Consider the following 14,775-nt stretch of genomic DNA (forward strand, 5'->3'; position numbering starts at 1 on the left):
TCAAGTCAAGGATAGCCAGTCCTCTAGTTCCTTCCTCTACTTTCTGTAGGAGGAAGTTATCTGCCACACAAGTCAGGAATTTCCTGGAGGGGCCATGTTTTGCTGCATTTGTCTCCCAACAGATATCGGATAAATTGAAGTCCCCCATTACTACTACATCATGCTTCCTTAAAGCATTGGCTATTTGCTTTTCAAAAGTTTCATCCTTGTCTTCTCCTTGATTGGGTGGCCGGTAGTAGACTCCGACCACCAGGTCCCTTTTATTCTTTGCTCCATTTATTTTGATACAGATACTCTCGATGGGGCTACCAATTTCATCTTCCTGTATTTCTGTGCAGAGATATGTCTTTTGCACATACAGTGCAACCCCACCTCCCTTTCTGTTCCTCCTGTTCTTTTTGAACAAGTTATATCCTTCAATTGCTGTATTCCAGTCAAGAGAGTCATCCCACCAAGTCTCAGTTATACCATTCAAGTCATAATTTCCCTCTGGGCATTAGTATATAGACATCGAAGACCATGTGCTTCATAGTCTCGCTTTCTTCCTACATAGAATCATAGAATCATAGAATCATAGAATAGTAGGGTTGGAAGGGGCCTACAAGGCCATCGAGTCCAACCCCCTGCTCAATGCAGGAATCCAAGTCAGAGCATCCCTGACAAATGGCTGTCCAGCCTTGTCTTGAAGGCCTCCAGTGTGGGAGAGCCCACCACCTCCCCAGGTAATTGGTTCCATTGCCGTATTGCTCTGACACTCAGGAAGTTTTTCCTGATGTTCAGTCGGAATCTGGCTTCCTGTAACTTGAGCCCATTATTCCGTGTCCTGCACTCTGGGATGATCAAGAAGAGATCCTGGCCTTCTTCTCTGTGACAACCTTTCAAGTACTTGAAGAGCGCTATCATATCTCCCCTCAGTCTTCTCTTCTCAAGGCTAAACATGCCCAGTTCTTTCAGTCTCTCTTCATAGGGCTTTGTTTCCAGTCCCCTGATCATCTTTGTTGCCCTCCTTTGAACCCTCTCCAGCTTGTCTGCATCCTTCTTAAAGTGTGGTGCCCAGAACTGGACACAGTACTCCAGATGAGGCCTAACCAGTGCTGAGTAGAGGGGAACTAGTACTTCCCGGGATTTGGAAGCGATGCTTCTATGAATGCAGCCCAAAATAGCATTGGCCTTTTTTGCAGCCACATCACATTGTTGGCTCATATTCAGCTTGTGATCGACGACAATTCCAAGATCCTTCTCGCTCGTAGTGTGGTTGAGCCACGTATCCCCCATCTTGTAACTGTGCATTTGGTTTCTTTTTCCTAGGTGCAGAACTTGGCATTTGTCCCTATTAAATGCCATTCTGTTGTTTTCTGCCCAGCACTCCAGTCTATCCAGATCACTTTGAATTTTGTTTCTGTCTTCCAAAGTATTAGCTATCCCTCCCAATTTTGTGTCATCTGCAAATTTGATCAGCATTCCCTGCACCTCCTCCTCCAAGTCATTAATAAAAATGTTGAAGAGCACTGGGCCCAGGACTGAGCCCTGCGGTACCCCACTCGTTACCTCTCCCCAGCTTGAGAAGGTCCCATTGATAAGCACTCTTTGAGTCCGATTCTGTAGCCAACTGTGGATCCACTGGATCGTTGTTTCATCTAGCCCACTTCGAGCTAGTTTGCTCATCAGGATATCATGGGGCACTTTGTCGAAAGCTTTGCTGAAGTCGAGGTATATGATGTCTACAGCATTCCCACGGTCTACAAGGGAGGTGACTTGATCAAAAAATGAGATCAGATTTGTCTGGCAGGACTTGTTTTTGACAAATCCATGTTGGCTTCGAGTAATCACTGCATTGTTGTCAAGGTGCTTCCAGATGGATTGCTTTATGATCTGCTCCAGAATTTTCCCAGGGATTGATGTCAGACTGACTGGTCTGTAGTTCCCAGGTTCCTCCTTTTTACCCTTTTTGAAGATAGGGACAACGTTAGCCTTCCTCCAGTCATCTGGCACTTCCCCGGTCCTCCATGATTTCTCAAAGAGAATAGACAGCGGTTCTGAGAGCTCTTCTGCCAGTTCCTTTATGACTCTAGGATGCAGTTCATCTGGCCCTGGAGATTTGAACTCATTCAAAGTAATGAGGTGTTCCTTGACCATATGCCTGTCGATCTCAAGCTGCAATCCTGCCCCTTCAGCCTGTACTTCGCCTTTGCCAGGGGGGTCATAGACCCTCTTTTGGGAGAAGACTGAGCCAAAGTAGGAATTGAGCACCTCTGCCTTTTCTTTGTCATCTGTTATCATTTTGCCATCCTTATTTAATAGCTGAACAACCATTTCTTTCCTCTGCCTTTTACTATGCACGTAGCTGAAGAAAGCCTTTTTGTTGTTTTTAGCATCCCTCGCTAACCTCACCTCGTTCTCCGCTTTAGCCTTCCTGACGCCATCCCTGCAATTCTGTGCTACCTGCCTGTACTCTTCCTTTGTTACTTGGCCTTCTTTCCACTTCCTATATGTGTCCTTTTTTGTTTTCAGGTCATCCCTAAGCTTTTTGTGAAGCCACATTGGCTTCTTCTGTTGTCTTCCACCTTTTCTTCTTGTTGGAATTGTTTGTGATTGTGCCTTGAGAATTTCCTTTTTTAAAAGTTCCCACCCATCTTGGACTCCTTTTCTCGCTAGCATTGCTTGCCATGGGACCTTACTGATCATTGTTCTGAGTTTGTTAAAATCAGCTTTCCTAAAATCCAGGGTACGCGTTTGAGTACACTCGGCTTTTGCTTCCCTTAGAACCAAGAACTCAAGTACAACATGGTCGCTTTCCCCCAGAGTTCCTGTAACTGCTACTTTATCCACTAAGTCATCTCTGTTGGTTAGGATCAAGTCAAGGATAGCCGATCCTCTAGTTCCTTCCTCTACTTTCTGTAGGAGGAAGTTATCCGCCACACAAGTCAGGAATTTCCTGGAGGGGCCATGTTTTGCAGAATTTGTCTCCCAACAAATATCGGGGAAATTGAAGTCCCCCATTACTACTACATCATGCTTCCTTAAAACATTGGCTATTTGCTTTTCAAAAGTTTCATCCTTGGCTTCTCCTTGATTGGGTGGCCGGTAGTAGACTCCGACCACCAGGTTCCTTTTATTCTTTGCTCCATTTATTTCAACCCAGATGCTCTCGATGGGGCTACCAAGCTCCTCCTCCTGTATTTCTGTGCAGAGATATGTATTTTTCACATACAGTGCAACCCCGCCTCCCTTTCTGTTCCTCCTGTTCTTTTTGAACAAGTTATATCCTTCAACTGCTGTATTCCAGTCATGAGAGTCATCCCACCAAGTCTCAGTTATACCTATCAAGTCATAATTTCCCTCCTGTATTAAGAGTTCAAGTTCGTTCTGTTTGTTTCCCATACTCTGGGCATTAGTATATAGACATCGAAGACCATGTGCTTCATAGTCTGGCTTTCTTCCTACATGTGTCTGAAGACTATTATTGGGCGCTATCAGCGCTGTTCTCTCCATTGCAGTGCATGCGCCTACGTCCATTGTTACCCCCAACATTACATCTCCCTTCCCCGTAGGATTCAGTTTAAAGCCCTCCTGATGGTTGTTCATGCTGTGGCCAAACACATTCTTCCCATCCTTTGTGAGGTGCAACCCGTCCCTAGCCAACAGCCCATCTTCCAGGAAGTATAGCCCGTGGTCCCAGAATCCAAATCTCTCTCGTCGGCACCACCTTCGTAGCCAGTCATTCACCTGGAGTATTTTTCGTTCCCTTTCTATCCCTCTTCTAACTACTGGAAGGATGGATGAGAAAACTATCTGGGCCCCAAACTTCTTGAGTTTCCTTCCCAAAGCTTCAAAGTCTGACGTGATTTCTTCGTAGCTCTGCTTGGCAGTATCATTTGTTCCCACATGGATGAGAAGAAAGGGATACCTGTCAGTGAGCTTTATGAGTTCAGGCAACCTTTCAGTTACATCTCTAATCCGTCCTCTCGGGAGACAACATACCTGGCGAGTCCACGGGTCTTTGCAACATACTTGGGTCTCGATCCCATGCAGCAAGGAGTCTCCCACTACTACCACTCTTCTCTTCTTGTTGTTGTAGGCCTGGGTTTCTTCGCCTCTGTTTGACTGACCTTCAGCCTCTTGCTCACTCTCATGTAGGTTCCCCTGTGATTCTTCCTCTGCAGGCTGTCCTCCAGTCTCATCCACAAGTACCTGGAATCGGTTCCACAGCTCCACTGCTTCCACTGGTGCAGAGTGGCGTCTAGTTCTTCTTCTCCTAACTGTCGCCCTTATCCAAGGAGTATCCTCTACTCCATTTTTCTTCACCTCAGCATTTCCCACTGCCTCATCTTGCTGTTGCTCTTCAAGCTTCTGTTCTTCCCTTTGCTGCTGTAGTTCCCCCATTCTGACCAAGAACTCTTCATGTTCTCTTATTCCCCGGAGGGTCGACAGTCGCCGCTCCAGTCCACTTACTTTTTCTTCCAGCAGCGTGATCAACTTGCACTTGTTGCAGGTGTGGGCCATGTTGTTGTCAGGCAAGAAAACAAACATTGCACACACCTTGCAGGTCACCAGCACTGGAGAGTCTTGTCCTTCCATAGCCTCTTTTCCCTTTTTGTGTCTAGCTTTGTGATTGTTCTAGACTAGCCTGTGCCTGCTCCTCTACTCAGTAGAGGCTAAAAGCAGAATCCCACTGGTGTGGAAGTGTGTGTTACAAGACAAATAAATGAAAAAAGGTAGTTAAAAAATAAAATGAAAAAATGAAAAAAAAATGCTAGGGGCCTCCCCCTTGACCTCCCCTGGCCAACTCCTGTTTGCTCCCTCTGTCTGCTCGCTCTGGTCGCTCTCTCTCTGGGAGCTTGCTTGCTTCTGTAGACCCTGGACCAGCTGGAGCAGCTTGCTCTGCTCTGCTCAGCTTGGAGTTGGGAAACAGAAGGAAAAGCTGGAGGGCCTCAAAGTTGTTGCCCATCCACAGCACCGGGGCAGCGGACTGAGCAAGGCACACAGCTCACCTGATCGCAGCCATCCACAGTAGGTGAGATTTACTTTACTTCTGTTAAAATTGTAATAAGAATTTCTAAATGTGCATCTATGCATATAAATAGCATATGCAAATAGGTGCCCTCTTTTCTGGCAATTCACAAGTGCCCCCCCATTCTTGCTTGGGGTTTATTTTAAAATTCCAACCCTCCTTTTCTTAGCAGAGGAGTGCATTAACCACTGCTGCCATAATCCCACATTTCTCTCCCTCCCACACCCGCAGTGACCTCAGCCTTGAGGGCGCTGGTCCTCCCTCAGTGAGACTCCTAGATGCTGCTAGAGCTCTTTCAACACTCCCTCGCTTCTTCCTGAGCAGGCCTTTAAAGAGGAAACTCCAGAGCAGCCAGCACAGTGTTCTGAGTCGCTGCCCACAGGCTGGAAGTAATGGCTGAAAGGTGCATGGAAGCCAAGGACTGGGAAATCTTTAATCAGGTGAGGACCGCTTCTTTTCATTTCTGATAATTCTTCCACCTTTTCCAATAGGAGAGAAAAATCAGCCAGGCTCCAATTTGTACATCCGATTTGCAACGTAAGGTATCTGCAAAAGGAATGCACCTTGTTAAGGCATGCAATTTTCAATATCCTGGAGCAAACAGGTAGTTCACCTCTCAGCTGAACTGGGATATTTATATCCTTTTTCACAGCTTTGGGGAAATTCTTGCTATGGTATCGTTATTATTTTTTCAAAGAAACAAACAGCTGGCCATTGATGTAAAATGCTATATCATTCTAATCAGTGTTCTAGTCACTTGTTGCAATGTTTATAATTCTGAAAAGCTATGGAAAGCATAGTTAAGTTTTCTTTCATGGTGAATTCTCAGTTGATGTATTTATTTTACTTTCATGCCTCCTCAGCCTTGTAGAAAAACACTGGAAGAGAAATATAGAGATCAATGAAGGGAAATCATTGTACTTCCTGGCTTCCAAACCCCGGGAAGTACTAGTTCCCCTCTACTCAGCACTGGTTAGGCCTCATTCGGAGTACTGTGTCCAGTTCTGGGCACCACACTTTAAGAAGGAAGCAGACAAACTGGAGAGGGTTCAGAGGAAGGCAACAAAGATGATCAGGGGACTGGAAACAAAGCCCTATGAGGAGGGACTGAAAGAACTGGGTATGTTTAGCCTTGAGAATGAGGAGAGATAGGATAGGGCTCTTCAAGTACTTGAAAGGTTGTCACAGAGAGGACAGCCAGGATCAATTCTCGATCATCCCGGAGTGCAGGACACGGAACAATGGGCTCAAGTGACAGGAAGCCAGATTCTGGCTGAACATCAGGAAAACCTTCCTGACTGTTAGAGCAATACGACAATGGAACCCATGACCTAGGGAGGTGGTGGGCTCTCCCAAACTGGAGGCGTTCAAGACAAGACTGGATAGCCACCTGTCAGGGATGCTGTGACTTGGATTCCTGCATTGAGCAGGGGGTTGGACTCGATGGCCTTGTAGGCCCCTTCCATCCCTACTATTCTGATTCTATGAAATGTTTTGGTTTAACAACAGGAAAAAGAAAACCCAGATATACAATTCAAACTTATTTTTCTGCATTGCCTGGGTTGCATCAAGGTATATCAGCCTTCTCCAACGTGGTGCCCTCCAGACTGCAACTCCCAACATTTCTGACCATTGGCCATGCTGGCTGAGGTTGATGGGAACTGACATCCAAAACATCTGGAGGGCACTACATTGGGGAAGGCTGAGATACACTGTGTTGAAAAGGATGTCTAGTTATGTAGGATTCCATTGACTTGATAGACTAATATGAAATGATAAATGAGGACTGTATAGATAACCAGCTGAAAGCAGAGAGTAGTTTTTAACAGAACTTTTTTGAGAGAGGCATCGCTTCCCCCTGGGGTACACCATGCCTACAGTAACCTCTGCTCAGATGCTGCGGGCTTTTGAAACATACACACACACACCCTGTCAAAATTTAACCTGACATGAAAGTGTGGTCACGGACCACAACATAAGCAGAACTCCCCCTTTCAAACCACCTTCAGCTCTCTGAAAAGAACACCTGAATATGCTGAATATATTCCACCTGAGAAGTTTCTGCTCTGTGAGAACCTGCCCCCCCCCTCATACCAGTGGATCCAGGGCAGCCTCTGCCAGCCTTGTGCCTCCAGATGTGGTGGCTGCAATGCCTACCATTCCCAGCCACTATGGCCAATGGCCACACAGTCCAGCACATCTGGATGGTGCTAGGCTGGTAACGGCTGATCTAGGGATAAAGGAAGAAGGCGGAGTAAAGGCATCAGGTAGATGTGGAGCCTCTGGGAAGGGGGCACGGAGAGGCAGAAACTGGGTGTCAAATCCATTCTATTTTCTGGCTGGATTTTGGTTCAGGGGTAAATTAAGTTGTTGTGGCTTGGTTCTGGTTGAGGTTAGTTTGCTGTTAGTTTGGTTCTACAGACAGGCATCACTCTGGAAATCCTACCATTGCAGCTGAGCAGTCTGATGTTTCTGGCTTTAAAAAAAAAACCTCTCTGTGTGGTAGTAAGTTACGTAAGATTCAGAATTACAGTTTTGCCATAAGAACGGGTATTAAAAAAACGTAGTTGTGACAGTGGGAATGGGCACTCCTCTTTGTTATGCAACAGATGGAATTTTTATTAAATCTGACCCAAGTATACATTTGTCAGTTGCTGGGGATGTTTAAAAAAATGCTTGCCAAAAATAAGTTTGGAAGTACATGCAGAAAGGTGTTTTCATGGATCAGTGGCTTTAACTGAAAATTGAATTGATTCATGGAAGGACCAATCCTATGACCCCTAGACAGCATCTGGGGGGCTGTTGGATATTTTGGATTCCTGGATCTGAGGTCAGAGACAGTGCTCTGACCCTGAGCCCAGGAATCCAAGCTCCCCGCCCCTCCGCAGCTGGTGTGGAGAGAACCATGCCGGCTGCCTCTCTGAGCTCACAAAAGTGACCTCGGAGAGGAGGGAAAGGGGGCATGCTGGTGGGAGGGGAAGGAGTAGGGGTCTGGGCAGGCTAGTTTATGATGTATCTTCAGGCTTCTCCAGCCATCTTCTCTCCTGCTCCAATGTGCAAAGAAGCCCATCTAGCCAAAATTGCTGCTCCTCCCGCTCTGCATTGGATAGCTGTAAGCCTCCGAGTTTGGAGGCTTACAGCCATCCTGATAGGATTGTGCCCTAAATATGTATTTAAAAGGTGGCCTTTTTAATTGGAACTGTTTCCATGAAAGAGGGAACAAGGCTGATTGCATTATTGCAAATAATTCTTTCTGCTAAATGAGGTTTTCCGTGTGGGTGTGTTCTGATTACAAAGTTGGGATTGTTTCCATTTTTGCCACTTCCTCATCATGGGAATTTACTTCAGCTGCCTGCATCCTTATTACCTCATTATCAGCCCCACCTCCCCTGCCCCAAGGAAGGTAGCAAAGAGGATGACTTACCCGCACAGTGTTGCAGTATGTTCTAGAAAACTGATTGCAAAATGTTTTCTGCCCTATGATGAAACTGGTTGCATAAGAGGACGTCCTTTGATTATGAGGAGCCTCGTGTGGCGCAGAGTTGTAAGCCGCAGTATTGCAACCGAAACTCTCCCCACGACCTGAGTTCGATCCCAGTGGAAGCCAGGTCTTGGGTAGCTGGCTCAGGTCGACTCAGCCTTCCATCCTTCCGAGGATGGTAAAATGAGTACCCAGCTTGTGCCATGAAAACGCCAGCGCAAGCGGCGTCCCTCTAGGGGTCAGTAATGACCAGGTGCTTGCACAGGAAGAACCTTTCCTTTGATTATGAAGAACTTTCATCCAGAGCCATTTTACTCCTCTAGGCTGTATCAGGGTTTCGACCCTATGAATGTCAGTCATCATGTATCACAACGGATAAAAAAGATGCCGTCCTTGGGAGGAGTAGGAGGAGGAGGAGGAGAAAGCAATTCCTAGCAACATTTAAACAGAGTAATTATTCTGAATGGGATACTTGTCAGGCACAGTTGGGCTCAAAGCTTCTGGCACCATCAGGGCTCCTTGCAGGAGGAGGGAATGACAGAGACATTCACACCACAGCCCAATCTTCTCCTGAACTGGGAAGTCAGGTAACACCACAGGCCCAATCAGGTATCACTGGCTGGTATAAAGACCCCAGAATGGCAGCTTTCTCTCAATTTGGGCAGTTTGTTGCTGAAGGAGACCACCAGGCCCTTCGTCTGAGCCACCAGACTACCAGTCTTTGGCCTTCCTGCCTTCCTCTTTGCCTCCAGTTTAGGTTCCCACCTGCCTTCAAGTCTGTACACCTGACAATACTGTTAGAACTTCCAGAAACCAGGCTAGATGCAGTATATGCAGTAGAACAAAACGGTAAAGTGTTGTATTGAAATAGTTGTATTACAGCTATTACATTTAAGCTGAGTCAAAACAGCACCTGGTCCATACTCACAAGCAACTGTAGTGATTATCGTTTTCTTCTTGGAGTCAAAAGGATTTAGTGCTGGGCTAGTGGAAATAGAATGTTTAATTCCATGAAACCTCTTTTGCAATTATCCAAATCTAGTCCAACTGTAGTTCAGTTCCACATTGGTGTCCAAGGTGTTACACAAGCTGAAACTTCTTGTGTTATGCAAATATTGCAAACAATATGCAAATGTAACTGCAGTTGACAATAATTCTTACACACATGAACTCCCATGAATTTGAAGACCTCATACCAGGACTGTGGTCCATGTTTCTCCGTCTCACAGGGTGGAGACAGACAACAGTTTTTCAGAGCGCTGAAGGGGGCACGAAGGGGGCATCATTGCCTGTGGGATGTACACATATTTCCTTGGGCCTTTTCTTGTTTCTGAACAACCAGTTTTGCCGAGTTTCATAGCGCGTCAAAAAGCTGTGAGCTCTGAAAGCCGGAGACAGTAGCAGGATGAATGTGCCTGCCACAGGCATTAATGCATCTATTAAACCATCCTCGATGCTCGTAAAAACAGTAGGCTGCCTCTCAGCCTCTGCTGGCTACATGTTATGAATAATTTTCATACTCTTTAAGGCGCAATCCTAAGGGGATAGTTGGCTGCCTCCGAATTTGGAGGCGACCGACTATCCAATGCAGGGCAGGCAGAGCACGGAGAGGATCTTCTCCTCCATGCTCTGGCCACCCTGCATTCGCGGCTAGCTGGAGTGGCTTGGAGGTGGTGTGGGGGGGGGGGAGGCCGGACGGCACATAGGAAGTGTCGTACCAGCATTTCTGCTGTCCCTGCCCCTACCCCAGGAAAACCCCTTTTCCCCTGCTCCATGCTGCTCTTATAAGTGCAGAGCCGGGGATGAGCAGCACTGCCTACGAGGTGGCAGGGAGGTGGCTTTCTGGGAACTGACCTCAGAGCACTGGCTCTGAGGCTGGTTCCCTGGGAAAGAAAAATCCATTGGCTGTCTAGCTGCTGTCTAGCGGCCACAGGATTACACCCTTCATTATTTAAAACATTTTTATCCTCTTGGTTTGACCATAAGATCTCCTAGCAAAACATTAAAACCAACAGTAAAAAATAGTAGAAATCTACAGTTAAACAGAAACTGTTAAGCTACAATAACTTACGTACTTGTGTGCGTGTGCATGGGGGAGCAACGTTTTAACCTGGTGCCTAAATGCCAGTTGCATTGGTGCCTTCTGAATTGTTCTGGGGATGAAGTCACACAGCTGGGATACCACCACCAAAAAGGCCCCCCTTTGATCACCACCCCCAGCACAGGGCCTCCATAGACAATTGAGCAGGTTTCCAGGGAAGGAGGACCATCCTTCAGGTCCCCTGGAAGGTCTTGGAGTGTTACAGGAAAAGTTAGCACTTGGATTGTGCCTGGAAACAAACTGGTAGCCCAGCCTTCCCCAACCTGGTGCCCTCCAGGTATTTTTGGCTTCAATTCCCATCATCCCCAGCTAACATGGCCAATGGCCAGGAGTGCTTGGAGTTGTCATCTGGAGAGCACCAGGCTGGGAACGCCTGTGGTGGCCTGCACAGATCTTTCAGCACTGCTGAAATATACAGTGGAGGCTGGTGGCTCCTATTTCAGTGGGGCTGTGAATCCATTCTGGGTTTTAGTCAGAACTCTAAAGGACCTATCCAAGGTGCTGAACCTACTTTGGGGATAGGGTTCAGCACTTTAGATAGCTCCTTTAGAGTTCTGACTAAAACTCAGAATGGATTTACTGCCCCACCAAAATTGGGGCCACCAGCCACTACTGAAATATGTTTGGTTCTATTTGTCCAGATAAAAGTCAAGCTCAGGGGTCCTCAAACTTTTTGTGCTGGCAGGCACATTTGGAATTTTGAGGGAGTGTTGTGGGCACTCTCACACAATGGCTGCCATGGGGGCTTGCCCATCACAAAATGGCTGTCACGGTAGGCACGGCCAGCCACAAAACACTCACTTCCCAGAAGGCAAACTGGTGAGACTAACAGAAAATTGATTTGCTCAAGAACTTAAGGACAAGGCAGAAGTGGGGTCTGAGCTCCAAATCCCCAGACCACTCTTTTGAACCCAAATAAAGGTAGTGCTGAAGGGCAGCCCGTTGCTTTGCAACATGTCAGCCTTCTAGTTGAACATAGTTTTAAAATCATAAGAAATAAGATAAAAATCCAGAGGGGCAGGGAGCCTGGCGGATGCCAAGGGAGGAGCCTGTGGGCACACTGGTGCCCATGGGCACCACGGTGGAGACCCCAGGTCCAGCTGCTGCATCCGTTGAAGTACCCAAACAGTCTCCGTAAATACTCCTGGGTGTAAGCATTACAACAGTCCAGATTCCCAGTCTATCTGGGGTACTGTGTCCAGTTCTGGGCACTGCACTTTAAGAAGGATACAGACAAGCTGGAGACGGTACAGAGGAGGGCAACAGAGATGATCAGGGGACTGGAAACAAAGCCCTATGAAGAGAGACTGAAAGAACTGAGCATGTTTAGTCTTGAGAAGAGAAGACTGAGGGGAGACAGGATAGCGCTCCTCCAGACCTTGAAAGGCTGTCACAGAGAGGAAGGCCCGGATCTCTTCGCAATCATCCCAGAGTGCAGGACACGAATCATGGGCTCAAGTGACAGGAAGCCAGATTCCGGCTGAACTTCAGGAAAAACCTCCTGACTGTTAGAGCAATATGACAATGGAACCCATTGCCTGGGGAGGTGGGGGGCTCTCCCACTCTGGAGGCGTTCAAGACGAGGCTGGACAGCCACCTGTCAGGGATGCTCTGACTTGGATTCCTGCATTGAGCAGGGGGTTGGACTCGAAGGTCTTGTAGGCCCCTTCCAACCCTACTATTCTATGATTCTATGATTCCCCAAACTTGTGCCCTCCATCACATCTGGAAAGCACCCGGTTGGAGAAGGCTGCAATAGTCTCACCTGGGTGTTATTAGGGTCTGGATAACTGTGGCAAGATCCTGATTTTCCAGGATGAAGGGAAGCAGCTGGTCCGACAACTGAAGTTGGTGGGAGATGCTGTGAACCATGCACAGTGCGGGGTCTCCGTCTGCAAGCCTGGATCTACAAGCACTCCTAAGCTGTAGGCCTGGCTGTTTGGGTGGGAGGGCACACTGCAGCCCACCCAGAGTCCTTCTTCGGCATATGTTCATTCTCTCTGAGCAGCTTTGTTCATAGTTTGTCACCGATGCTGACATCACACCCTGAGATACTGTGTGACGATAGATGCGCAGACACTCACAATGCCCTAAAGTGAAAATGCGTGTCCTGGCTTGAAGGAAAATATAAATGCTGAAGTTTAATTATTCAACATTTCCTCCGCGGGGTGGCGGGTGCGCGTGTTGGGGATGTCGGAGAAATCTGCAGTGGATCCAAATGAGTTCGGATTTCTATGAATCTGACCTGCAGAGTCTGCAGTGGACCAGCGGATTCCGAGTTGCATGGATTCCACAGACCTGCAAACCATTCTTTTACTTTTTCAGGAGCATTTGTGCAATCTTGCGTTTGTGCAAATTTGCTCTTGTGCTAATATGCACTTGTGCAAGTGGAACGAAATTCTCGCACATCGCTAAAAAAATCCAATTTGGTCAATGAGCGGAGGATGGAACAAAAGATGCGAAACTGGAGGAGGGGGGAGTAGTAATGCTGCTGGTGAGAGGAGAGGGGGCTCCTTCTGTGCTGCAGTAGACAAAGACAGGGAAGAGCATGAGCCCAGCTGCAGCAGGTCTCCGAGGTGGCGGCGTCACCTTGTCCCTCGCCACACACCTTACCCTGACATGCCTCCTTGCAAGTTGCTGTGCCCCCCCCTTTGACAGGGACTGCCTGGCACCAGTTGCCCTCTCCCCACCAGAGCGCCTTACCTCCTTGTCCCAGTTTTGCTCTGGGAGGGGCAGCGGCCCTTCTGAAAGAGCCCCTGCCTCCCCCCCCCTCTGGCAATGCACTGTTGGTGCTGGTGGCAGACGGCCTTGGCTGGGCTTGGATGTTTTGGAATGAGCGGCACCTCCCCCCCCCCCACCTGATATTCTATCTTTGACATGTTATGCTGCCGCCATGGGTAACTTCAGCCGGATGTGCTGCTATTTCCCAGTGGAATATGTATTTGGCCTGGGGAATTTCCAAAAGGGCAACAGCAGGTTTGTGTGCTTAAACCTTCCCCAGCTGTGTTTCCCCCTGAAATTCCTCACCAAGCTGCTTTTCTGGAACCCCCAGCCGTGGTGGCGGCAGTGTGGGGCAGAACCGTTGGGGTGTGTGTAAGTTTCAGTGGGGAGGTGGCACATTAAGCCCTCCTCCTTCCTGCCTGCTGTTTCTCCCTTGCCCCTCCCGAGGATGTTTCACAGCCGCCACTGGGCTAAAGTTGTGCCTAGCTGTGTTGTAATGGGTCCTTCGGCTCCTGCGGCCTGCAGGGACAGGCTGGGCCACATCCTAGGCCAGCCTATAGATGCTGGAAATAAGTCTTGGCCTTGGTCTGGCCTTGCATGAAGGTGATGCAATGATCCCAACTGAATTAAAAGCAATGGGAGGGGGCCGGGGAGTTGCAGGAATTTTTGCACGCTGGGGCACGCTGGGGAGTTGCAGGAATTTTTCCTGTCTAAACATGCATAGGATTGCACCTAACTGTCCTGGCTTCTCTGAAGGAATTCTGGGTATTGTGGTTACGACCTTTTACTAAAAGACATCTCAATTTTTGGAACAACATTCCCACAGATCATCAGGTGGAAGCCATGATGGTGTAACTGCTTTAAATCACTGGTCCAGATTCAGGTGCTAACATCAGAAAGTTGAAGTCCTGTATCAAGAATTACTGTCGTTGCAAGCATCCCTCTAGCTTTGAAGGAAGCATCTTAAGCATTCAATCTAGCAATTTGGTCAAGCAGGTTTTGCTGGTCCAGTTAACAGTAACTCATAAATATCTGGGGAGAAAGGAGGAAACACCTGCTAGCTTCTCTCCCTGGAGAAGGCTAGATGTTCTTGGGACTTTTGGCCTGAGGTAGATGCCTCAGATGAACCAGAGGCAGTTGGCCCAGCCGAGAGGCAAGGAGAGGCAGCTTTCTTGGGGGGGGGGGGCAAATTTTGGCCGCCATTAAGGGAAACCCCATTCAGGACTTGAAGCACGGAGCACCGTCTACCAGAAAGTTCTCCTGTGCACGGCAACCCCCTTGAAATGAACTGGAGCTGTGCAAGCGTTGGGTTGAGCTAGAGAATCCTTGGATGGATTGCATCTCATCTGGAGGGGGCAGTGGGGGGCGGGGGGGAGGCCATTCCAGCTTTAATTACACAAACTTTGAGTACCAAGATCCCAGAGCAGAGTGGTTCAGTGTCTGCTATCCCTGGCATGTTTC

At 47.9% G+C, this 14,775-nt stretch overlaps 1 protein-coding gene across 1 annotated transcript in view; it reads left to right on the top strand.

The window, feature by feature from the left end:
* Positions 1–5,314: 5,314 nt before the first annotated feature.
* Positions 5,315–14,775, top strand: part of LOC146340797 (hexokinase-2) — a 56,970-nt gene continuing 47,509 nt past the window's right edge. Inside the window, exon 1 of the mRNA XM_084804245.1 lies at positions 5,315–5,451. Coding sequence (XP_084660371.1) covers positions 5,404–5,451 — 48 coding nt within the window. The 5' untranslated portion in view covers positions 5,315–5,403. The remainder of the gene's footprint in view (positions 5,452–14,775) is intronic.

The sequence above is a fragment of the Heloderma suspectum genome, chromosome 6 (genome assembly GCF_057233095.1).
Source record: "Heloderma suspectum isolate Gila_16-S chromosome 6, 16-S_ref, whole genome shotgun sequence".
NCBI lineage: Eukaryota > Metazoa > Chordata > Lepidosauria > Squamata > Helodermatidae > Heloderma > Heloderma suspectum.